The following is a 26,201-nucleotide window of genomic DNA, read 5'->3' as shown; positions in this document are numbered from 1 at the left end:
AGTAGCGAAGGCCAGCCTGACGGGCGTCTCCTCTTCACGCCAAGGAAAGAAGCTCTGCGGCGTTGCACTGCCACAGTGTAATCTGGAAATAGGTATACACAAGGTTTTCGTACAGAATTGTTCCAGTGTCACGGGTCGCTTGAAGTATAGCTCCCTTGTCTCTGTAATTCATCACGCTTGCCACTACTGAAAAAGGCGGTACTCCCATGGACAGCCGATCAGGCGCAATTGACTTTGACAGCCAGTCTTCAAAGATGTGCACCGGGTCGGTCCCTTCCAGGAACCCCTGGATGTGGCGATTATTGCGGCGGGACCACCCTTCTCCATCTTCCGTTCTTCCTTCAAGTTCCTGAATTTTGGAGGTGAGAGATGGGACCTTGTTCTCCAGTTCCTTCACTTCAGGGTGCAAGCTTCCCAGGACATTTTCTGAGTCATCCACCCTGTTCCTGAGTTTCCGCTGTTATTCCCGTAGCAGCCCCATAACAAGCTCAACCCCGTCGATCCTGCTTTGTAGCTCCTGCTTGAGGTCTGCAATTGCCTCCAAGACCTTGTCCAGTTTGTCCTCTGTGGTAGTAACTTGACTGGTCACTGCGTCTTCGCGGTGCAGACCCACCGTGCCTTGGCGCTCTGCACCCTGGTAGCTCGCACTGCCATGTCGACCCATGAAACAGCTGGATCATCACTCACCACAAAAACAAAGCTGTGGATCACACCACAAGGGAGAAGAATCTCTGGCCAGGATGGCCCTGTTGGAGCACGTCCCTTCAATCCACAAGTCCTGCCAGACCTTCAGCCGTTCACCGAGGGAATCAAAGTTTGGGGCGACTCGTGCAGCCCTGTCAACGTCCCCTCAGTTAGTGGGCAGCGACGAGATCCCACTGTGTGGATGGCGGATGGGTCGCTGTGCTCTGGAAATGGGTTGGGACTGGGAGTCTCATTTTAGGGCTCCTTCCAGCTTCAGTCTCCACTAGACCCTGCCTCACCCCTCGTGTGCTCCGGAACCAGTCTTTGAGGGTGGCACGAGCAGTCCACTCTTCAACATCCAGAGGGGGGAGAGGGTACAGTTGAGTGGTGTAGCCAGGCGCTGACTCATTCTCCACCACAGGTGTCTCACAGGGGTCAAAACACAGAACAAGGTCACTGCTGCGGTATTCGCACCCTGTGTTGCTAGCGTGCTGCGCCCCCGAAGGGCAGCTCAGGCCTAGATTAAATCACACCTGCATCCCTCTGGAGCAGTATCCTGTCAGGGTTTGCTCCTATAGTCCCCGGTATATAGTGGGCAAAAAACGTGCGACTCCCAGCAGGACCTTTCCCCTCGGGACATACGCCCGTCACTTAGTCAGAGAAGGGTCACCTGGCCCCCTGTCTTCTTGTCAGCAACCCACTCTGCAGATGGGGCCAACGCTGTGCCTGTTTTCAAGGCCGGGAGGAACGCCTCCTTCCTTTCGTAGCGTCGTTTCTTAGGCCTCCAGGTATGGTAAAACATGATGTGGCTGTCCGGGGGCCGCGGGTACTCCCTTCCACTCCCCAGCTGGGCCGCCATGGTCACCAATCCTCCCGCGCAGGGCGCAGCCTCCAGCGCCACCTACAGCATAGCTGGCCCACTTCCTCTCCAGGGCCCGGCCTCACTATACAAGCCACAGGTCCTGGGCGGTGGCTTCCACCAGAGCGGCCGGTGCAGTTAAGTGGCGCCTTCGTGCACAATGCCAGCACGAATCGCTCGTATATACACGTTAGGGTCAGGCATCGGGGCATGAAATCCCGCCCCACCACCACCCCGTGCAGGCGGCAGCAGAGTCCACCCGAGATGAGCCTGCGGGCTCCAGGCGTTTACATACAGCGTGGGCCGTCGCACCGTTCCGTAAATCAGCACACAACTGCCCACGTAGATCCTCAGAAAATCGCCGCTGTACAGTACATCTGTGCCACTCACCGCCGTGAAAACAGACAGCGGCGGCACAGATTATGGCGAAATTGACCGGATCGTGGGTCTAGAGCGCGGAGCTCAGTTAGTTTGCGCCAACCATCTTGTCCGTTGCACGCACCCTACATGTGTGATAGCTTATTCATAAAGTCAGCCTTTGTTATAGGTCAGAGAAAAATTCATTATTTTTGAGAACTTAAGAGTTGCATGTGATAGAACACAGTAATGCATTTTTCACCTCTCAGATGGAGTATTGAGGTTAAATATTGTATATTAAGTGATATGTTATGTTAAAATTATTTATATAGCGCTACATACACCGGGTAGGTTTCTTGGCGCTTGAGGGCAGAACGCTACAGAAAAATGGTAAGTTAGTTGAGGTAGGCGGACGTGAATAGCCACGTTTTAAGCTGTTTCCTAAATTGAAGATGGTTGTCAATGAGTCATAAAGATAGAGGGAGAGAGTTCCAGAACTGGGGAGCCAGTGTTGAAAAGCACAGCCCGCCGTGTTTATTTCGTTTAAATCTTGGGGTGCTCAAGAGACGTTGACAGGATGACCGAAGAGTGCGGGAGGGACTATATTTCTTGATCTTATCGGATATGAATTCCGGGCCGGTGTCCAACAGAGCTTTATGGACAATACAGCCTAATTTGAAAGCACAGCGTTGGATCACAGGGAGCCAATGAAGTTGTTGTAGCAGGGGTTTAACATGATGGCGGGAGGAAAGTTGGAAAATAAGCCTAGCCGCGTGATTCTGTATCAATTGTAGGCATCGCACTTGATAAGCTGGGATACCGGCATACAGTGAGTTTGCATAGTCCAGTCTAGAAATAATTCACTCCTGGACTACCAAAGTGGCTGCTTCTTTAGAGAGGAATCTTCTTATCGTCTTTATTTTCCTCAGCATAAAGAAGCAGGCAGAAACCACTGAGTTGATCTGTGGGTTCATAGATAGATCCTTGCCTATCGTAATCCCCAAGCTCTTTGCCTTTAGTGCCGGGGCGGGGGGAGATCCCAAGTGGATGGGCCAAAAATTGGAGTTCCATGGGCTGTTGTTCCCACCTGTCAGGATCAACTCTGTTTTGTTCGGGTTCAATCTGAGTTGGTTCAAGTTCATCCAGTTGCTAATATAAGTCATTGTATCCCGCAAGTAGGATTCAGAAGAACAGGTGGGGTGTAAATTGAAAATTAATTGCAGGTCATCTGCGTAATTAAACGTCAACACGTTCATCTTTCTTAAGGCAGTGATCAGAGGTTGCATGTAAAGATTAAACAACAAAGGAGATAAAGAGGAGCCCTGCGGAACTCCGCAGGGGAGTCTGCCTTTCGTGGAGCTGTACTGGCCCAGGCGGACGGATTGAAACCTGTCTGACAGGAACGATTGGAGCCATTTCAGTGCTTGACCTCCGACACTTGCACTTCGGACACGGTCGACCAAGATGTTGTGGTCGACCGTGTCAAATGCTGCCGACAGATCTAGGAGAATTAGAGCCTGTGAGGTGTTTTGATCTGCTCCTCTGCGAAGATCGTCCATGACCGAGAGGATAACTGTTTCGGTCAAGTGGGCAGGTCGGAAACCGGCCTGATTGGAATCTAGGTGAGAAGATGCTTCAACAAAGGAGCTCAGACATCCTGCTACATAAGACTCCAAGATCTTACTGAGATAGGGTAGGAGGGAAATTGGGCGATAGTTGCTCATAACCTGAGGGTTTGCACCAGGTTTCTAAAGAATAGCCAGAATCTCTGCCACTTTGAAAGACTCAGGAACCTGTCCACTACTGAGTGAAGAATTAAGGAGGGAAAAAGGGGTTCCGGGCAGGCCATGAAAGCTTCACGCAAAATGTGGGGGGGGGGGGGGGGCAGCTGTCGAGAGGAGAGCCTGACTTGACTTTAATCATTAATTCAGAAAAAAAATCCGGGGTGATGGGTGAAAATTGATTAAAAGCCACAGGGGTTTGGCAACTCAGCCTAGGAGTGATGAGAGAGTTAGATTGGGGGATGCTCGCTTTTATTGCGGTGATTTTGTCGAAGAAGTAATGGTTTAATGAGTCACAGAGCTGCTGAGATTGCTCGGGCTGAACTGTTACTCTGGCCGAGCCTGTGAGTTCCTCTACAATTGCGAAAATTTCTTTTGACTTATTGGCTGAATTTGCTATTTTTGCGGAGAAATGCTCCGTTTTACACAGGAGGATCAAAGATTGATATTCTCTGAGGAGAAGTAGGTACGTTAGTTTCAATGCGGGATCATAGTGGCTTCTCCACTTCCGTTCAGCTTGTCTGAGTTTTAGTTTGGCTTCTTTAAGCCCTGGAGAAAACCACTTTTGGGCTTCATGTGGTCTTCGTAATTTGATATTTTTATGAGGGGCGACTATATTGCAAGCATTCTCTAGCCATATGGTGAGGTTGGTAGCCTGACTGGAGGTTGAACGATCTTGAGACTGAGGAGCTGTGTTGGCTAATATGGTATGGAATTTCTCTACATTTGCTCGATTCCAGTTCCTGGCTGTCATACTGCCAGGCTTGGAGGTGATAGCTACGCTGATATTCGGAATCGTGAACATGATCAAATAGTAGTCAGACCACACACAGGGAGTGACAGTTATAGGTGAGATGGTTAGGTTCTGAGTCCATACTTGGTCTAGGATATGTCCTTTATTGTGCGAAGCTGTATGGATGTGCTGGGTGCAGTTTAGGCTGACCAAAGTGTCTGTAAAAGCACGGGATATGGGATCTTCCTTGCTGTTTTCGGGCCAATAATTAAAGTCGCCAACTATCAGCACCCTCGTGTGGTTAATCACGAGTTGTGCAGTCAGATTCCCAAATACTTGGGGGATTGTTGGCATAGAATGAGGTGGGCGATACACGACCATGCATACTAGGGAAAACTCGTGTGAATCTAGTTTTATAGTTAAAATTTCTGTATGCGGGACTTGGGTGGTGATCAGTGAAGTACACTGATGCATTTTATTAATAATTGCCGCAACCCCGCCTCCCATTCTTCCCACTGCCCTGTCCACCTGTAGAATATAATAAGGATCGGGGATAGCCGCTAAAATATCTGGGATAGATTCAGGGGTCAGCCACGTTTCCGTCAGAAAGAGGATTTCCGGTCTGTGTGTGTCCAGCAGGGAAAATAACTCTAGCTGATGTTTACACAAGGAACGTGTGTTTAGGTAATAGATTATCTGAAAGAGACACGTTAGTGATAGATTCCTTACCTTAGAATATCCCCAGGCGTCAGACTGGATCCGGAAAATTTTGCGCAGCAATACCCCTGCGCGCCGGCAGGCGTTGTCCGCGTCCGTCGTCGGTGTCGTTAGCGCCGGAATGACGTCGTCCGAGTACTTAGACGACGCCCATGCGCGCTGACGTCAGTTCTTCTTTTTTCCTCACCAGCTACCGCAGATCCGGAGAAGCTCTACCCCTTAGTAATTTTTTGACTAAACTTTTGATCTTTTGATCATTTCTCTACTCGAGTCTTCGACTCCAACGGTGCCGGTAGGGATGCCGGGGTTCAAACCCTGTTCGCAGTGCGACCGACTGATGACGGTTACCGACCCCCATCGCCGGTGCCTGAAGTGTTTAGGCCTCGACCGCACCTGCTCCGACTGCCGGGCCCTGACGTCTAAAGCTAGGCTCCAGCAGTCGGCCCCGCGCCGTTCCAGGTCCCGGTCCCACGGGAGGTCGAGGGACCGGTCGCGGGGTCGGAGTCATCGCAGCTCCGGGAGTGGTCATCGGTCGTCAGGATCCAAGTCCTCAGGTAAGAGGCATGAGAGGTCGGAGAGACGTCATCGTTCCTCCGACCCACCCCGACGCTCGCACGATGTGGCCGGGGGTTCGCTGTGACACCACCCACGCGGCTCCGACGGAGTCGCAGGCGTCGCCGCCTGCCCCACACCTTCGGGCCCCTGGGCATGACGCGACGCCGGAGGAGATCGAGCGGTACCTCATGGCCATGAGGTCCCTCCCTTCTCCGCCGGGTCCCGTGGCGCCTCCGGGCCCAACGGTCCCGGCTGGAGGCTCTAGCGGGTCGGGTGCTTCGGCCCCGGCGCCGCTGGTGACTTCCGTCCCGGCGCCACAGGACCTCACCAGATCCGCTTCCGGATCCGGGTCGTCGCCGGTCGACCTCGCAAGCTCACCGGCGCTGGCCTCGCGGGGGTCGCCCCCGGCGCCCACTGTGGACGCCGTCCCCAATCTTCCCTTCGGTCCGACTCTGGCGCCGGAGCGGGGCCGCTGGGCGCCGCTTCCGACAGCCTTTGGAGATTTTTATTTCCATGAGGAGGCCCCGTCTGTTGACCCTGTTCTACGGGTGACGAGGGTGACTGGGAGGGGTCTGCGGACCCTCTGGCACAGGAGTGCCAGTCTCAAGAGGACTAGACATATGAGCTTGGGGAGGCCAGTGGTATTGACACTTCGTCAGACACTGGATTTGTCTCCCATCCCACCGTGTCTACGGAGGAGGGGGCTGCTTACAGTGTAGTGTTGACGAGGGCAGCCAAGGCCTTAAACCTTGAGCTCCCCGTCGCGGCCGTGAGGACTAACTTCCTCACTGAGGTCCTTAAACCGCAGGCAAGCTCCAGTGAGCCTCTGCTGCAGTTTAATGAGGCCTTGTGTGACGTTCTTGTGGGCACTTGGTCCAAGCCCGCCACAGGTCCGCCTGTGGATAGGAACGTGGCCAGACGCTATCGCCCAGCCCCGGGCGACCCTTGCTTTTTGTCCACCCATCCCACCCCGAGAGCCTGGTCATCCAGGCCTCTACTTCCCAGACCGCATTCCCGACGGCTCCACCCGATCGGGAATCCAAGAGGTACGAACAGTTCGGGAAGAAGGTGTTCTTGTCCCTGAGTTTGGGACTGCGGTCTGTCAATACCGCATGCCTCTTGGGCCGCTACACCCACACCCTGTGGGACATGGTTGCGGACGTGCTGCCACAATGTCCGGAGGAGGTCCGGGCTAAACTCGGCCAAACCCTTGCGGAGGGTCGAGATGCAGCGCGATATTCCATCCGGTGTGGGCTGGATACCACGGACTCACTGGGCAGGGCGATGGCAACGACGGTGGCGGTTCGACGTCACGCCTGATTGAGGACCGCCAACTTTTCGGCCGATGTCCAGGCCACTCTTCTGGACATGCCGTTCGATGGCCGTAGCCTCTTTGGCGACAAGGCAGACCATGCGCTTGAGCGTTTTAAGGACTCCAGGGCTACGGCCAAGTCCTTGGGCCTCTCGGCCACACGCCAGCAATCGGGTGCCTTTCGTGGCCACGGAAGGGGCGCCCCCACACGTACTGCCAGCCACGCACTGCAGAATGTTCAACAGCGCAGTGGCGGCTGTGGAAACTGCTGTGGTGGCGGTCGGGGACAACGGCGCGGCCAGTCCACACCTCCCCCCCGCAGCATCCGCCTCAAAACCTTCCTAGTCCGTGTTTTCAGGCCCATGTGACGCCAGTGGGGGGGCAGGGTTCGCCATCACCTCATCCACTGGCGCACTGTTACGTCGGACAGGTGGGTGCTGCAAATCGTCCGAAGGGGCTACTCCCTCCCCTTCGAGGCGACCCCTCCAGCATGCCACCGCAATTCCACCGCGTGTCGGGGGATCACTTGCAACTTCTGCAAGAGGACGTCACGGCCCTCTTGGCCAAGGGGGCCATCGAGCGCATTCCGTGGCCAGAAGTAGGGTGTGGTTGTTACTCCCACTACTTTCTGGTACCCAAGAAGGGCAAAGGGGGCCTACGCCCTATCTTGGACATACGGGACGTCAACGGCTTCCTTCGGAAGGAGAAGTTCAAGATGCTGACTTTGGCTCAGGTCTTATCTGCCCTGGACCCCGTAGACTGGATGGTAGCGTTGGTCTTGTAGGACGCTTATTTTCACATCCCCGTCCTGCCGGCCCACTGACGTTACCTGCGGTTCACGGTAGGCCTCGAGCACATTCAGTTTACCGTGCTCCCCTTCGGCCTTACAAGCGCCCCACGGGTGTTCACGAAGGTGATGGCGGTGGTCGCAGCTCATCTGCGCAGGTTAGGGGTGTCAGTCTTCCCCTACCTCGACGACTGGTTGTTGAAGGCGGGCTCGCCCCAGACAGTCGTCAGCCACCTCCAGACTACGGCCGACCTCATGCACTTGCTGGGGTTCTCCATCAACGTGCCGAAGTCACACCTGTGTCCCTCTCAGAAGCTCCTCTTCATCGTAGCGGTTCTAGACTCGCCGCAGTTTCGGGTTTATCCTCCCGAACAGCGGGTTTGGGATATTCAGGCTCTGATTCCGATCTTTCGGCCTTTATCCCGAGTCTCGGTCAGGTTGACGCTGCGGCTTCTGGGGCTGATGGCCTCCTGCATCCTTCTGGTGCATCACGCCCGGTGGCGGATGCGGGCTCTGTAGTGGGACCTGCAGTTTCAGAGGGCCCAGCATCAGGGCAACTTGTCCGATCACGTCTTGATCTCGGAGGGCACTGCCAGACAGTTGCAGTGGTGGCTCACGGATCGCGATTGGGTCAGTGGCAGATCCCTCTCCCTACCCCACCCGGAGCACGTGGTTGTGACGGACCCGTACCTCCAGGGCTGGGGTGGCCACATGGGAGAGGCGGAGATCAGAGGCCTCTGGTCTCCGGCGGAGTCCCGGCTCCATATCAACCTTTTGGAGCTGCGGGCAATCCGTCTAGCACTGAAGGCATTCCTCCCCTCTGTCCGGGGGAGTGTAGTGCAGGTGTTCACGGACAACACCACCGCCATGTGGTACTGCTACAAACAGGGCGGGGTGAGGTCGTGGACCCTATGCCAGGAGGCTCTGTGCCTCTGGCAGTGGCTGGAACATCAGGGCGTGACCCTGGTGGTTCAACACCTGGCAGGTTCCCTGAATGCCAGGGCGGACGAACTCAGCTGTCGGTTCATGATGGATCACGAATGGCGTCTGAGCTCGGACGTGGCGTAAGGCCTCTTTCAGCAGTGGGGAGAGCCTTGGTTAGATCTATTCGCCACAGAAGAGAACGCGCAATGTCATCAGTTCTGCGCGTTGGAATTTCCAAGGCGGCACTCGCCCGGAGACGCTTTTCTTCGCGAGTGGAGTTGCGGTCTATTGTACGCCTTGCCGCCTATACCACTTCTGCCCCGAGTGCTGAAGAAGATCAGGCGCTACCGGGCCCAGATTATCCCTGTGGCTCCGGACTGGGCACGAAGATACTGGTATCCCGAGCTACTCAGCATGTCAGTCGATCCCCCGATTCGTCTGCCTCTTCGGGAGGACCTTCTGTCGCAGCAGCAGGGGACGGTCCTCCACCCGAACCTGTCCAGTCTCCACCTCCATGCTTGGAGATTGAGCGGCGGCAGTTGAGGCCATTTGACTTGCCTCCTGAAGTCTGTAATGTCATTCTGGCAGCCAGGCGTCCCTCCACAAAGTCGGTATACGCCTGCAGGTGGAACAGATTTGTGGCATGGTGCACAGCAAAGGCTGTGGACTCTCTCTCTGCACCCCTTTCTGAGGTTCTCCTCTTCCTTGTTTCTCTTGCCCAGCAGGGCTCTGCTCTGGGCACTATCAAGGGGTACCTTTCTGCCCTTTCTGCCTTCTTAAGGCTTCCTGATCAGCCTTCTTTGTTCACGTCCCCTATTGTAAATAGGTTTTTAAAGGACATCACACACATGTTAACTCCTGTTCCTGTCGTGATGCCCCAGTGGGACTTAAAACTTGTTCTTACTTACCTAATGTGTGCTCCCTTTAAGCCGCTCCATAACTGTCCTCTCCGTCTTCTTACTTTGAAGACTGCTTTCCTGGTGGCCATCACCTCTGCCAGGAGAGTGAGTGAGCTCCAGGCTCTTTCTTCCACACCTCCTTTCCTCTCTGTTCATCCGTACAAGGTTGTGTTGCGGACAAGACCTTCTTTCCTGCCCAAGGTTGTCACGGCCATCCACATCGGGCAGTCCATTACTTTGCCCACCTTCTATCCGCCTCCGCATCCCTCGAAAGAGGAAGAGAGGCTCCACCGTCTGGACCCAAAACGTGCGCTCTCTTACTATTTGGATCACACACACCAGTTCCGGGTGGATAACCAACTCTTTGTTGGTTACGTGGGCGCTAAGAAGGGAAAGGCGGTGCACTAGCGGACCATCTCCCGGTGGATCATCTTGTGTATCCAGGTATGTTACTCCTTGGCTAAGAAGGAGCCCCCTGTTGGATTGAGGGCTCATTCCACTCGGGCCACGGCGACTACCACTGCCCTAGGCCAGGGAGTGCCCTTGCAGGACATTTGCCAGGCAGCTACGTGGGCCTCGCTGCACACGTTTGCAAGACACTACTGCCTGGACAGTCAAGTCCAGAGGGATGGCTTCTTTGGCCGTTCCGTCCTCCAGGACTTTCTGGTGTGAATATTGGTTCGCAGACCCACCACCGGTGTTGGTATTGCTAGGGTATCTATTCTAAGGTAAGGAATCTATCACTAACGTGTCTCTTTCAGATGCACAAGTTACTTACCTTCGGTAACAATATATCTGTAAGAAACAGTAGTTACTATTAGATTCCTTACCGACCCACCCATCCTCCCCGTTCTGCGAACCGATATCTAGGGTTAAGGTCATCCCCTTTTAGGGCCCTAGTTTCATGGCACCAGTGTTGGTTCTATCATGGCTCTGCGTATCTGGTGCGGAAAAGCTGTGTATCAGAACTGACGTCAGCATGCATGGGCAGCGTCTGAGTACTCCGACGTCATTCCGGTGCTAACAACGATGGACGCGGAGCCGCGGACGACGCCTGCCGGCGCGCAGGGGTATTGCTATGCAAACTTTTCCAGATCCAGTCTGACGCCTGGGGATATTCTAAGGTAAGGAATCTATCACTAACTAATGTCTCTTACAGATATATCGTTACACAAGTAGTAACTTGTGCAACAAGTCGCTACTTTTGTGCGTGACAGGGGGCGATTTGATGTAATTTTTTGCATGAGTAACGGGGTGGGCAGGTTTGGCAGGTTGGGCCAAAGTCGGACCTATGCGGGTTTGTGTAGGGCCGGCCACCAGTAAGCCGTGTTGCTCCAAAGTGTGCCTAAGAGTATCATCCATCTTGTGATCCCCTTGAAGGCGCACTAGTTGATCTGTGGAGTAGGTTTGTGCCTGGACATAGTGGCTGGCCCCTGGCCCCAGACTGCCGCGGATGGGCGCAGACGGGCTTGCCTTTGGCACGCCTTCGCTGCGCCGACGGCGGGCCCACTGCGCGCGTCCGCTGCGCGCAGGCCTACACATCCGGTTTTATGTGGGAGAGACGGCAACCACTAGACTGTTCTCTCGCAACTCACCGGAAGTGAGGGAAAGATAGATACTAGTGTTAGTAAGTATTTTTAATAAGGATTTACACAAGTATGTAAGCCGATTAATTAGTTTACCTTCCTGTGCCTACACAGCACCCGGAGCTTTACAAAGACAATCTGGAGACTAGTCAAGCAGTTAAACACCATTTGAAATGTTGCTGACAGGGTGACCAACCGTCCGTAAATTTCACGGACTGTCCGTAATTTGGACCTCACGTCCGTTGTCCGTGAGGATTCTTTTTACGGACGCCTTTTGTCCCTAATTATAGCCAGTGCAGGGAGCAGCGCTGCTCCCCTGAAAGAAGCCTTAGCCCCCTGATGGGGCCGCCTCGCAGTTCTCTGAGCCCATCGCAGCCCCACCCCACCCATTGTCATTCTGCCTGTGGCTGATTGCCACATACAGAATGTCAATGGGGCAGTCTGGGCTGCACAACATGTGGTGGCCTCCTCCTGCCTCCTTGTACATACAGCAGGGCATTCTGTCAGATGGAAAAAAGGTACAGCGCCCATGGTGCAACATGAGACAACAGTTTATATAAAGATGCCTGTGAAACAAGTAAAAAAGAACGTGTTATAGTTCTTTCACTGTCTCATTCTTTTAGAACTGACGCATTTTCAGTATTGTATTCAACAACGCCATGGTTGCTGTTTTTTATTTTAAGCAACTAACAACCATTGACAAAGCCAATAGCCCTGGCTTGTTGTTGGTGTAATGATACTTGCTGTATTAAATATCTGGATGCATTGACAAAAAAAGCATAACACCAGTCGGAATGAACACTACACTATGCCCTTAATTTCCTCGAACACCCCCTTTGAAGAGACCCCAGAGGTTTTTTTACCCCAATTAAGGCCTTGGATCAACACCATATCACAGTCTCGTCACGCCCCGGCACTGTGCATCATGCATGACTCATGCCTTCTACGTTTTCAGATTGCCTATGTGCAGGGGCCTAGTGAACCCTCCCCCACCCCAGCCCTTTCTTCAGGAATTAAAGGTGGGTGAGTAAATAAGTGAAGGAATGTGTAAATGGCTGGATGGATTAGTGAAAGGATGAATGGATGAATGAAAGGGTGAATGAATAGATAATGAAAGAAAGGTTGGAGTAGTGAGTGGGTGGAAGGATGGGTGAGAGAAAAGGTGAATAGATGGATGTATGGGTGGAAGGGTAGATGAATGGGTCAAAGGGTGTGAGTAAAAGGATGGAAGGGTGAGTGAATGGGTAGATGATGGGCGAGTGATATGGATGGATGAGTGAAAGGATGGATTGATAAATTGATAAGTGAAAGGGTGAATGGATGGATGAGTGAAAGGGTGGATGTAAGGATTGATGAGTGAGTGAAAGGGAGAGATGGACAAAAGGATGGATAGATAAGTAAACAAGTGAAAGGGTGCATGGATGAGAGAACGGATGGATGGATGAGTAATAGGTGTGAGAAGTTGGCCTGATATATGATGCTCACTAGTTCTAGTGATCACCTTGTATCAGTCCAAACAACCCTTATGGTGATTGGTTGTAAGTCAACCTTATAGACCAGCTATCCTAATGGTAGCATGGACAAAGCAGTCTTAGGCTAAACTCTTTTGGCATGTGAAGCCAGCTGTTTTACCACAATATAACCCCTTGAATACCAGATGAAAGGACACCACACAGGTTGTTATGAAAATAAACAGTACATTTATGAATAACAACACCTCTGAACTCTTTATGAGGTCAGAGGGCTAAGCACATGACAATCTCTTACGAAAAATACGACAAGTTGCACAAAATTACAATGGTGCCCTAGGGGCACGACAAACCATATACTAAGTAAGTGGAATGTGAAAGTCAATAGAAGGAATGGAGCTGTCCAGAGGCTGTAGGAACGATGGGACCACGCTACACTAACTCTAGGTAAGTAATAGGAGGCCCACGGAACGCGTGTGCAGAGTGTGAACTCACACGCGAGATGCGTAACAACGTCTATGGACAGTACAGTTCAAGTTAAAGGTGAGTACGGACAATCCTGACTAGGTAGGACTAAAACGACTGTGGAACTGGACACTTGGACAGTTAAACTACCCTTGAGCACCGAAATGCTCTTGTTACCTCACCCACGGGCTGCGGGTGCATAGGTGCGAAGTCGTGTCGGGTTCTCGCGTTGAAGTCTATGGAGCCTGAAAGAAAAGATGCTGCAGGCGACCAGGAGGAAGATGTCCGGTGCGATCCAAGGGTGGATCGGCGAAGAAGAGGACCTGAAAGCAGAGGGAACAATGTTCAAAGTCACTAGCCAGTGACTGGAGTGGAACCAGGAAGGAACCAGATGTCGTCGTCGCGATCAGGTGAAGAGTGGACGCTTGACTCTGCAGCCACGTGGACCAGGAGGTGTCTTCGACGACCAGGATGGAGGCACGAGCTGTCCCACGCGGGCTCTCGCTGTCGGCGGTGTTGGATCCGGAATCGGCGTCAACAGGCCTTGGCAAAGGCAACCCACGCGGTGAGTGGAGAAAGCGTCTGGTGCGGACTAGGAGAGTCCGGGGTGCCCCTCTTTTGGAAGGGAGCAAGGGCCCGTCTGGAGCAACCAGACCAGCAGAGATTCAAAGGTTCGTCGTCTAGGAGGCCACTAGCCAGCCAGCAAGTGACCAGACAACGCGTCGAGCAGCAAACAAGCAGAAGGGCCCCACGCAGATCTCGTGGATGCTGGAGGGCTGATCTTCGGTGCAGGGGCTGCTCGGGGATGGGGCTTCTCAGTCCCCAAAGCACTTGGTCGAATTTACCTCGGGAGTCCTGCTGGAAGCGAAGTGCAGTTTCTTCCAAGATGGCCAGTCCCACGTGTCTCGTCGCACCCACGGGTCTCAGCTTTGCTGTAGATGTGAGTTGAGGTCGGAGAGGTCTGGGAATCCGGGTCTCGTCGGGCTCTGAAGTCTGGATCCTCGAGGGAAGACGACAAAGTGAAGCCGCTGGGCGCTTGATGATGCCTGCTTGTGCAGGGTGGACACTCCTTGCCCACAAGGGAGATTCCTTCAGTCTTCTGTGGAGCAGAACGTCGAAGTCCAGAGTTTCTTCTTGTAGAGTAGTTCAGGATTAATCTAACTTGGAATGGGACCAGCTCCTACCTTTATCCTTCTAAAGGGGGCTGCACTACTGACTAGGTCCCTCCCCTGGGTGGGACCAGGAAGGGGGGTGGCTACACCCCCTATCATTTGTCCGGGGTCCCGCCAGAGCTGGGGCAGGGATACCCCAGCAACTGGTTTGAACCGGTGTATGCACAGGACACCTTGTGTGCCCCGGGCATGTCTCATTCCTTTCAGGCCTATCCTACCCAATACACAAAATCCTGTCTGGGGTGGTGCTAGCACCTCCCAAGGCAGGAAACCCTTTGTCCAAGCCTCCCTCGCTGGAAGGACTTCCAGCAGCAGGAGGTCAGACTTGTGTCTGTGGTGGTGGCATCCATTTTGTGATGCCAAGGCTCGAGTTAACTTTAACCGGGGTTCTCAGTTACATACATGTCCTGTCCCCCTAGAAGGGTGGAATGCTACCCCCGTCGCCAGAATTGGCGAGGGGGTAGTATTCCAATTTGTATGACACCTTACTCGACATGTTTTGATAATGTTATACCAGAGTTAGCATTTAACCGCGAGGATTATAATGCACTTAAGAGTTTATGGTATAGCGTTATCATGGAACAGCTATTAGGACTTGGTTCCGCAAGCTGCAAACGGGCTCAGGTCATGCCAGAGCACCATCTCACATAATTCCAAGCACTCTGCCTTCAGGATTGATAAGGCCTGCTATAGGAGTGACTGATAGGAATATATGTGTCCATTTTAGGGTTAGATATAGGTATACTATATCTACAGCAAAGGGTGATTACACCACCTTGCCCCAGCTGTCTTGCAGCCAGTTGTGTCTATTTGAGATGGCCAGCCAGGGGTGGCATAATACATGCTTCAGCTGTAGGCCCTGGGTACACCTATGCCCTGGATACCTAAGGTATACTGTACAGGGACTGATAAGGTGGCCCAGTACCAATTGGTAAATGCACCTAAGGTACATGGTTGTTAATTTAGAGAGAGAACAGCTAGGCTGTGGGTCTGATTAGCAGGCCCACAGCCAGGGAAAGTCGTAAACCAGTGAAGCAAAAAGCAAAAAAATCTGGGGTGACCATAGGATTGCAGACCCCACTCTCCTACAATAGGGTCAATGGATGGATTCCTTAATGGATGAGTAGATGGGTGGGTGCCGGTGGAAGGATGGATGGATAAGTGAAAGGGGGATGTAGAGAGAAAGGGAGGCTGAATGACTGAAGGGGTGAAATGGGTGGAAAGATAGTGACTGGGTGGATGGATGAGTAAGTGAAAGAATGGCTGGATGGGTGAAAGGGTAAATTGCTGGATGGATGAGTGAATAGCTGGATGGGTGGAAGAGTGGATGGATGAGTGTACGGATGGATGAGGTGAAAGGGTGGATGGATGAATAATGGATGGATGAGTGGGAGGGATGGATGAGTGAAATGATGGATGGAAGGATACATGGTGGATAGGTTTGAAAATGGTTGAATATGTTTGAATATAGATGGGCACACAGATGGGAGAAAGAATGAATGGTGAAAGACTGAATGATAGATAAAAGAATGATTACACCTTGTAGCACCCATTATCTTAAGTAACATTTCCCATACATTGGCACTCACGTTTATATGAGTCATTGTCTCTATATGATGTGTGTGTGTGATGTAACGCACTCCGGCACCCTGCCCTACATACTTGGGATGAGTAACACTATAAAAGAAATTAAATACACATGAGAGACGGTCTATGTAAAGATGAGGGGCACCATTGGAGGGTGGTAGCAAGGCCGGACCCGGCATCGGGTATTTCCTTGGGAGGCTGGAAAGGGGAGGGTGGGGGGGGGGTTTGTTACTGGGGGCTGGCACTGCAAAGTTCCTTGTATATCCAGTAGTTTTTAATCAACAATAAAAGCAGTCCCACTTGTATTCAGGTTTGGTTCACCATTGTCTGGTGACTAATACCTGCTGGAGCGAGATGCGAGTTTTGAATTGTCTAAGTAGCAGGCTCCAGGCATACTGAAATACTGTATAGTGCACAATTGTCTCAACCTAATATAAACTTAATTTGACTTGTACTTAAGTGTTTGTCTATTTGCTTACTTTTTTACTATTGTGCAACCTCCTCTGACGTGTCTGTAAACCTTACCTTTTGTCCGAAAGTTTTGTCCTGAATTTTGACCTCCTGTCCTGAATTTTGACCCTTTGTCCTGAATTTTTACACTCACCGTCCTGAATTTGCACCCATGCCAGTTGGTCACCCTAGTTGCTGACACCAGAGCGCATCACTGATTTTGGGAAAAAAAACATGAGTCCCTTTCCCGACAAATGAAACTATTCTTCTGCTTATGGATGAAGCCCCCTGTTATTTTCCCATAAGGTAAGTATGCGTATCCAATCTGCCAGGTTTTTTCTTGGTCGTACTGGAGCATGGGAAACGCTGGGAAGAAGTGTTTTTTCTACTAGAGTTTAGTGGTCATGCAGCATCTTTGAGTAAGTTCTGTTCAAGCACCCTTCAGCTCAAGGCTCGTCCATTCAACCCATTCTTAGATTTGATATTGGTTTTGATAGTTTGGGCTCTTTTGACTTTAGAGCCTATGTCAAACTGACATTTAACATGTTTCATGAAAGTAAGTTTGTTTGTCATATTTACCCCCAGACAGATGCGTAGACAAATTGCACCTACTATCCTAAAACTACCCTATTATTGTGTTTGACTTCTATAAAGTTGCCTGTAGAACTAACTCTTTTGTTTTGATTAATGGATTTTTGTAGCTTTCATTTTACATAGGAAATAATTTGACCAGTTGTATGTTTGAAACTGTTATGCCAACAGTTCTTTATTAATCGAGGTTGAAGAGAGCTTTAAACTATTTTTGGATTTGGTTGAGGGTTTGGGAGAAGGGATAATGGAAGAGGGGAGGGGAGAGAGAAAGAGAGAGGAAGGATGAGAGCGTGAGATTGGATTTGAACGGCAACCATTCCTATCCTTTGTAAAAATAAAAAAAATAAAAAATGTACTCTTGTCCTCCCACTGCACAATTCTGGATGAATATTAAGATTCTTTAGTCCTAACATTTTGAATGTTTTTTTCAAGTAAGTAGTGCTCCAATGTAATAATCCTTGATACTTCTACTTTATATTATATCCACTGTGGGAACTTATATTGAATAGACTGTTTACATTTGTAGGTATTTGCTGAAAGTTCCTATTCTCTGGATCATCAAACTGCTTTTACAGACTCCAATTTATGGAAACTTTTAGATCGCCATGCAAACACCATCAGACTTCATATTGTATTACCTGAGTGGTGTCCTGGGCATCTTAGGACCATGACTCAATTAGCAGGAGGCGATTCAGTTAACACAGAGGAAACGTGCGAAAGAGTTAAAGCTTCTAACACTAAATCTGTTGATGCTGTTCTGGAGCAAAGCACTGAAAAGCTGAAAAGTCTATCATTGCAACATCAGGAGGAGGGTGACAATGATGACAGCAGCAAGAGCACAGACACTAGTGACTTTGAAAATATTTATTCACCTCTTAATGAGGTGGACTCTTCTGCATCAGCTTCAGCAGACACCAGAGAACTTGAAAACAGGATTCCATCCACAGATCCAGAGAATAATTTTCAATCTGAGGAGCGATCAGACTCTGATGTAAATAATGACAGAAGTACAAGCTCTGTGGACAGCGATATTCTGAGTTCTAGTCATAGTAGTGACACATTATGCAATGCAGACAGTGCCCCGATCCCCTTGGCCAATGGGCTTGACTCCCACAGCATCACAAGCAGTAGGCGATCCAAAGCAAATGAAGGTAAAAAAGAGACTTGGGATACCGCCGAGGAGGATTCTGGAACAGACAGTGAATATGATGAGAGTGGCAAAAGTAGAGAAGAAGCACAATATATGTATTTCAAGGCTGATGCTATTTCTGGTGAAGCTGGATCAGGAGAAAAACAAAGAAGTATGTATACTTGCCTTTAGCATGCTTAATTTAAATATATGTGTGTGCTCATTATTATTAGCTCTTGTGCAATGTCCAATCATCCAAAACCTTTTTGTTTTGCTGCTTTTTTTATGTTGTGTATCATGTTGAATTAGTGGATGTAGTTGCTCTTTTAATCTTTGAATTTTTTGGCGCCTCTGGTCTATTGTAAGTGGTGCAAGCTTGAGCATAATAACTACACCATGTCTTTTGTTGAGACATGAAAGAGTGTTCATTGGACATAAACATGAAAGCATATGTTGTATTTGGAATGGTAGGTAGAACATTTGATTAATGGATCCTTAATTTGAGGTATTGTTTTAAAACAACACATGAATTTGTACTTACTTGCTGAAATTGCACATATCGCTGATAATTTGGGGGTTTTATAATTGTTTGGTTGCACGCTGGGGAGGCAGAAGCTTTATGCTGGGCGCAACTAAGGCCTGGAATGTCCTGCCCCTTGCTCTTAGAAAGGTGACTGCCCTTATGGCCTTTAGAAGGGCGCTGAGGACCTGGCTGTTCACCAATTAATTCTGACTCGACTTTCCGTAAGGAGTGATACTTAATGCCAGGACGCCTACGGGTAACAGAGCGCTGTACAAATGTCAAAAATAAATACAAATAGGTGGGCAGAGTCTGCAAGAACTCCAAGCCCACAAAAAGATGGCGGCAGCTTGGGTGCGCTGGCACTAGAGGTAGAGACCTCTCAATTGCTTTTTGCCTGCTTTTGACTTGTTTTAGCCTGAATTTGCACTTACTGCTGAAATTTCACCTTTGCTGATAATTAGAGAGCAAATTGTTTGGTTCCTTAATTCCTTGCTTTGTGCGTTTAGACTTGCTAACTTAATTTAATTGGCTGGGGGAAAACCTATCGGATTGTAGGTTAGTGGAGTCTGTAAGAGTTCTGAGCCCACAAAATGATGGTGGCAACGAGGACACGCCCAGGGGGCGTGCCAAAGGCAAGCCTTTCCGCATCCAGCCTGGGCCAGCAGCCAGTCACTATGGTCAAAATCTGATTTCTCAGCTGGGGAAGAAAGCCTCGGCAAGGCGATAAAAATACAAGCGTGGACAAGAAAATAAAGTACTGGAGTAATGTAATAACTTCTAAGTGAAAAAACATGTACGGTGATACATATACTAATATTATCAAATTATTTATCATCATCATCATAAAATCTTTATTTCGGTAAAAAATACCATAAAAGCACAGGTTTAAAAGACATACAACATTGGTACAGTTGAATAGTTATCATGGTTAAAACATAGCAATTGATTATTACAATCACGTTAAAATTACTTTAAAATTAGGGCACATTGTACGCTATAGAAAGGCACACCTCAATAACAGATTGAATCATTTGTCTACTAAGGCACGCTTAACCCTAAATAGTTAAAACTCTACGTATACGCCACATAGCTGCTAAAAAATGCGAAACAGTGAAGACAATGGTTCCTGAAGTGTCACTTTGCATAACTCTAAGCGCTTGCATGCACTGCCGAAAGCCAAGATTTTTACATAGTGGGATGAGCCAGTATTTCCTCGGTTTAAGGTATGCGGGGCAAAAGAAAAAAACATGTTGCTCTGATTCACTGTCACATTCACAGAAAGGACGATTTTTCGGGGCGGACATGCTCCAGTTGCATGTAAAGGCCCGTAAGGGTAATACACCATGCCGCCATTGCACGTACAATTTTCTGGCTATGACAGGATAGATGACATCTAAGAAATCTTGAAAGTGATATGTATCTTTTGCCATGAGAAAGGAAACAGTTCTGGAGCCGTGTTTGGGGTTGCACAGAGCCGTGTTCAAGCTCTCAGCATGGTATACCTACGTAAGCGTGATGGCCGAGATCTGGTTACATCCCCGCTCTGGATCAGTCCATAGGACTGAAAGTCCCAGTCTAGTAAATTCCTTCTTAATGAAGGTGAGCCAGGGTATTTTACATACGCTTATACAGCTAAGTATTTCTCTGAGCTCTTGCCTGTAGTTGACCAGCTCCGGTGTAACCCAGAGCCGGCGCCAGTACCTTAATGGTCTTAAGGCTAGCTCCTCCTCAATTGGTGTAATCCCCAAGTCAAGTCTCAGTGGGAGGAGCGGGTTACTGGGCGGAAGAGCTAACAGGTTCCTTAAAAACTTGTTCTCAACCCTGGTAATTTTGGATTTATTCCAGTGACCCCATAATTCGCCACTATACATTACTGCACCCCTGGCTTGTGATTTGTAGACCTCCAGTGGTGGACCAAGAGGTTTTATCGTTGATGCATTAGATAACCTCAGGATCCCACCCGATAATTGGGCAAGTTTTAACTGAGATTTGATTCCCTGGGGACCTCACGACAAGCTCTTATTAATCGTGACCCCAAGATAGACAAAGGTGCTTACCCTTTCCAGTATTGTTTTGCCCAGGGTGGGATTGGGTCTTGTGGTTCTGGGTGGGTTGAAGATGATGAATTTTGTTTTCAATGAATTGATCTCCAATCCCCGATCGTTACAAAATTCTACAAATCCGTCCAATGATCTCTGGATACCCATAGGGGATTTAGAAAGCAAACGGGTATCATCGGCGAACATTATCGCCGGTACCCTATTCCCGGCTATCTTAGGGGCATCATTATTCGACACTCCATTCAGATGCGTGATTACCCCGTTGACATAGAAGCAAAACAGGGTCGGTACGAGCACACAGCCCTGCCTTACCCCCCCGGCCAACGGGGAATTTGGATGTCAAAGTACCACTCTTCTCACATCTGACTTGGGCAAAATTTGCCTCATGTAGCCTAATCAGGACTGAGAGGAGATGAATGGGGAGGCCCAGCTCTAAAAGGACTTTACACAATTTGCCCATAGGTACAAGATCGAAGGCAGGGCGAAGGTCCACGAACACCATGTAGAGACTGCCACCCTCTATATGCACCGTTTTCCAATGCAAAAGCACTAATCAAAAGATTTGGTCTACGGTGGAGGTGTTCTTCCTGAACCCTGCCTGATAAGGGCCGAGTATTGCAAACTCCTCCATCCAGTCCTGTAGTCGATCTAGAATAAGTCTCGCGAAGATCTTCTGCGGAACGTCGATGAGACTTATAGGTCTGTAGTTGGATGGGAGGAGAGGCGAACCCTTTTTAATGATAGGGACTATCTCTGCTCCCAGCCAAGTACTAGGGAGCGCCATACCTCTCAGGATTGCATTATAAACAAAGCAGAGATAGTTGCCCCCAGACTTTAGGCTGATGCATGAAGAGATTGCCTGGAAGTTTGTCCAAGCCGGGTGCTTTGTTTGGTGCAAGTCTGTCAATGGCAGTGCACACTTCAGCCACCATGACCGTGCACTCCTCTGGGTAGATGGTGCGCGAGCCATGGGTAGTTAAATTTACAAAATCATCTTCAGGGGTAGCCTCCCATGAGTACAAAGCCCGGAAATGGTCTTCCCATACTTCAGGCGCTAGGTTGGGTACTACCGCTTGTTTTGCTTGTCCTGAGCCTGCACTTATTATGGACCAGAATGTTTAACGTCTTTAGAATTTAAGGCAAAGGATAAGCTAGACCACTTGTCCTGGTCCCATTCTTCTTTTGCGCACTTAATTAGTTTCTTGTAATGAACCCTCTTGTATTTTATTAAAGCTCTATTGTTGCCTTTAATGGCTGCCACTAGCTCTGACTTTGCTTTCCTGTATGCTGTGTTATACCGGAGGAACAAAGAGCCCTATTTCCTTTTTTGGACACCCTGGGATTCAACACTTCAGCCAAGCTGCATACTAGGCCCCCATGCAAAGCCCCTATCCGTGCGAGAGAGTCAGGGGATGATGGTAGGTAATTCAGAAAAGCAGCTTCTGCCAGCAGAGGACCTGCCAGATTATAAAGTTTTGCTATTTGTTCTGGTTTTTCCCTCAGTCTCGACCATCTAACTCTGCGCCTATTACTTGTCAGGGTGAGATAATTAATGCCTTCACCCATCGATAGATTCCCGTTCCTACCAGTCTTAGGCAGGGCCATTTCTAGAATTAAGGCGTTGTGGTCACTATCCTCTCTAATCACCACAGTGAGATCGATAACATTCGGCCAGAGCCTAGTTTCCACCAGGATACAGTCATGATGTGACATTTGTCCTGGTTTATTATATGTGCATTTGGCTGGGATATCCGAGGGTCTACGGCCATTGCATGCTCGTAAGGAGTGGGTAATAGTTAGTGCAGTGACTTGAACGGCTAGGGGGGACCATGCCCTAGCAGGCGGGGCCTGGGTCATGGGTATTGACCAGTGTTCATCCTCTGCTGTAAGGGCACCTTCATTGAGACCCTCTAGGAGCTCAAAGTGGCAGTTTAAATCACCCCCTACCACTATATGGCAATCATTAGGAATAGTTGAGATAAAGGAGGAGAGATCATCAATAGTGCTGGACTCTCTGCCTATGCTAACCGGGCGTGAATAAACATTGATCAATGCTAGTTTAAAAACGTTTGGCCATGCAAGGACCACGCATTGAATATTTCTGGAGTGAGTAATGAGTATACTAGCCTTACAGCCCATGTGAGTTCCCACCCAGATTGTGAGGCCTCCAGAGGGACGCCCTCTCCCACCCCATAGTGCCGGGACGTGGAAGGAGGTGAAGCCCACTCTAAATTCCTCCGTGCGCGCCCAGGTCTCTTGAAAAAGGCACACATCATTTTCATCCACGAATGATCCCCATTCTGGGCATGTCATTTTGTTGGGTAGTTCTGCCAGGTTCCATGACACAAATTTTATACCTTCTGGATTTATGCCCAGAACTCTTCTCTCAATTTGTACCTCGTTCCCCTCTTCCAGTGGCCGGTTCCACCACCAGGACTAGGCATTAGCTTGCCCCCCCTGCTGGTGTCAAGTACAGCCCCTCTAGACGGTTGAGGGCCTGGTTCCATCAACAGAGCTCGGTATGACTTTCCCACCGCTTGAGCCATTCCCTACCAATTTTTCTTCCTGTATGTGTCTTCCCAGTTCAAGCCCCTCATCCCGCTTAATTTCACGGCTTGCCCCCTTTGCCCCCACAATCCGCTGGGAGTTAGTCAATCCACCATGTCTAAGCAGCTGAATCTATTGTGTAGACGTGTTTCCTCAGGTACCAGATATTCTGTACACCTTCCCTGTCTTGATCCTTTTCTTGTTGTGGAGCCCACCAATTTCCATCCTGCATCTCTATCACTGGTGATACACGGTGGAGCCGGTGGGTAGAAATACCAGAGGGGAAAGGACTGAATGGCTGGCGCTGGTGTGGAATACGGCCACTGACATACATGAGACACTGTCCGTGTATCCCTAAAATTAATTAGGACACCGTCTCCCGTAAGGCCCACCCATGCCACTCTTCGGACAAACAGGATTTCACTTGTTACATCTTGCGGTAGTGGTCTGTTTTTGTTTAACCAATCAGTGACTTTATTTTTAAGGGAAATATGTGTTTCTTCTTGCCCATTTGTCAGTGGTGGTACCCCTGCAAGAACTTCAACAATTATTTATTCAACATATATTTTGTCAACATGCCACCAGTTGTTTTATTATATTCAGTCATCTTTAGTGAACATTATGCACAGAACAAAGTTGTCCAATCAAATAATGCGGCTTTATTGACAAAAATTAATAATATTTGTATGAATTATGTAGTCCCTGTAAACGTGTGACAACGGTTGAAATCCTTTAAATTTTTTATGCATATATGTATCATTTTTTGAAAAGTTTCTAATTTAAAAAAGTTTTCTATTCCCAAAAAAATGTTTAATGAATAATTTGATATTAAAATATGTATCACCATATGTTTTTTCACTTCGAAGTCATTACATTACTCCAGAACTAGATTTTCTTGCCCACACTTGTATTTTTATCGCCTTGCCGAGGCTTTCTTCCCCAGCTGCTATTTTCCTTGTTATTGGCAAGTTTATCTTGTTTACAGGGTCCCGTTACTTCCAAAAGTCAAAATCTAATTTATTCCTCCAATGATCTCAGATCCTAGTCTTATATCAAACACCAACTTGAAGTTCCCCTCCTGCAAACACTTGACAGTTTCATAGCTCCCAAGGTTTCAGATTGCAATGTGTGACATTTTAATAATTTCAGTATAATTATGAGTGACATTTCAACGACTAGTGGTGACACTTCCTAGCAAGCCAAATCAAGAAATGAGGAATGAGGAAAACATAAATACCAGAAATTACACCCATTTGAGCAACGAGGAACTCTAAGAAGATCTTAACACTACTGCAAAATACCTGAAGTGGAGGGTCACTAACCTAGTGCCCAGTGACAAAAGCAGTAACTCACTGAGCTGATCCACATAAAATACAATTCTGTTATATGCTGGTGGTGTTCTGAGCTACTTTAAGGTGAATCAAAACTGCCATTAGACAAAACTCTGATCTCTCTGCAGCGGGAACATTAATCATCAGAGTTATGCTTGACATTTTTATTGTTGCCTGGAAATTGTTGGGCACATAAGTAGCAGATGCTTTTAAACTCGCATGTCATTTCTAAGCAAAGCACAGTACACCAACACAGCTTAGCTCCTGGTGGGGCTGAACTACAAGTAACAAAAGGATGTTGTGCGGCAAAAGCAGTAACCCCCAAAGTTATCCTCATATAATACAGTTCTGTGATATGCATCATTATGGTTCACAAATAAGGACTGTCTGGTTCATAAGGATGTCCTATATCAGACACACAATCTTTATATTGTTGCTGTTTGATACTTCTCTTTTCACATCCTCTCTTGGTTGGATGATCATTTTAACCACAAAAAGTAGGTACGTCCCTTATGACGGGGGACCGCTCATTATGTTTAAATTGTGTGGTAGGCTGGCCCTCCTGGTCCTGAAGAAGCGCCATGGATCTTTTAGAGACCATAGAGGCTCTAAACATATGAACCTAATTCACTCCCATACTGTAAACTACTTGGGTGCATAATAACCTATAAGTAGTACTAACCTAATATGTTTTTTAACCTAACAAGGGAGTCTACGTATTAAAGGCTCTTTTTGATAACCTCTGGTCTGTTTTAACTCACTTCGTCACGTTCATCATACAGTGATAAATCCTTGACCTTTTTTATTTGCAGTGACCATCTGAGAGGTCTGGGATTAGTTTGACCAAGAAAGTGATAGCCAAACAGGTATGGTCTCATCTTCTTCAGGGACCAGACCACAGCAAAGGCTTCCTTCTCAGTGGCACTCCAATGCTGTTCGCTGAGGAGGAGCCTTGTATTGATGAAAGCCACTAGCCAGTCTGGACCTTGTCTTTTATTTGGGATAGAACCGCTCCTATACCATGTTCAGAGACATCTGTCTGCACAATTAATTGCTTAGCATAATCTGGAGCTTTCAGAACAGGTACAGAGCATATTGCTTCCTTTAGAGTGTCTAAAGCCTTTTGACCACTCACTGCCCAGTTAATCTTTTTGGCCATTCATTTGGAGGTCAGTTATGTGAGAGGTGTGACAATGGTGCCAGGATTCTTTACAAACTTCCTGTAGTACCGAGTCAAGCCGAGGAGGGCCCTGACTTGAGTCTGGGTTGTTGGAGCCACCCAGTCCAGAATGGTCTGTATCTTGGGCTGTAAGGGTTGGACCTGACCTCCACCAACAAGGTGGCCCAAGGATACAACCTTGCCCTGTCCTCTCTGGCACTTGCTTGCCTTGATAGTGAGGCCTGCACTTCTCAGAGGCTCTAGTACTTTTCCATGGTGGACCAGGTGATCCTGGCAGGTGGAGCCTAAAGACAGCAATATCATGTAGATAAGCTGCTTTATAGAATTCCAGACTAGCAAGGACTTTGTTCACCAACCTTTGAAAAGTGGCAGGTGTATTTTTCAAACCAAAGGACACCACAGTGAAATGATAATGCCCATCAGGGGTTGAAAATACAGATCTTTCTTTTGCTCCTGGAGTCAGAAACATCTGCCAGTACCTTGATGTGAGATCAAAGGTGCTC

At 49.0% G+C, this 26,201-nt stretch overlaps 1 protein-coding gene across 4 annotated transcripts in view; it reads left to right on the top strand.

Annotated features, from left to right (window-relative positions):
- USP47 (ubiquitin specific peptidase 47) overlaps nucleotides 1-26,201 on the top strand; it is a 1,403,284-nt gene that overhangs the window by 871,396 nt on the left and 505,687 nt on the right. For all 4 annotated transcript variants that reach the window (XM_078680933.1, XM_078680934.1, XM_078680932.1 and 1 more), the window contains one exon: nucleotides 17,455-18,229. In XM_078680933.1, coding sequence (XP_078537059.1) covers nucleotides 17,455-18,229 — 775 coding nt within the window. The remainder of the gene's footprint in view (nucleotides 1-17,454; nucleotides 18,230-26,201) is intronic.

Source organism: Lissotriton helveticus, chromosome 3_1 (assembly GCF_964261635.1).
Source record: "Lissotriton helveticus chromosome 3_1, aLisHel1.1, whole genome shotgun sequence".
In the NCBI taxonomy this organism is placed as follows: Eukaryota; Metazoa; Chordata; class Amphibia; order Caudata; family Salamandridae; genus Lissotriton; species Lissotriton helveticus.
This window is presented reverse-complemented; position numbering and strand designations above follow the sequence as displayed.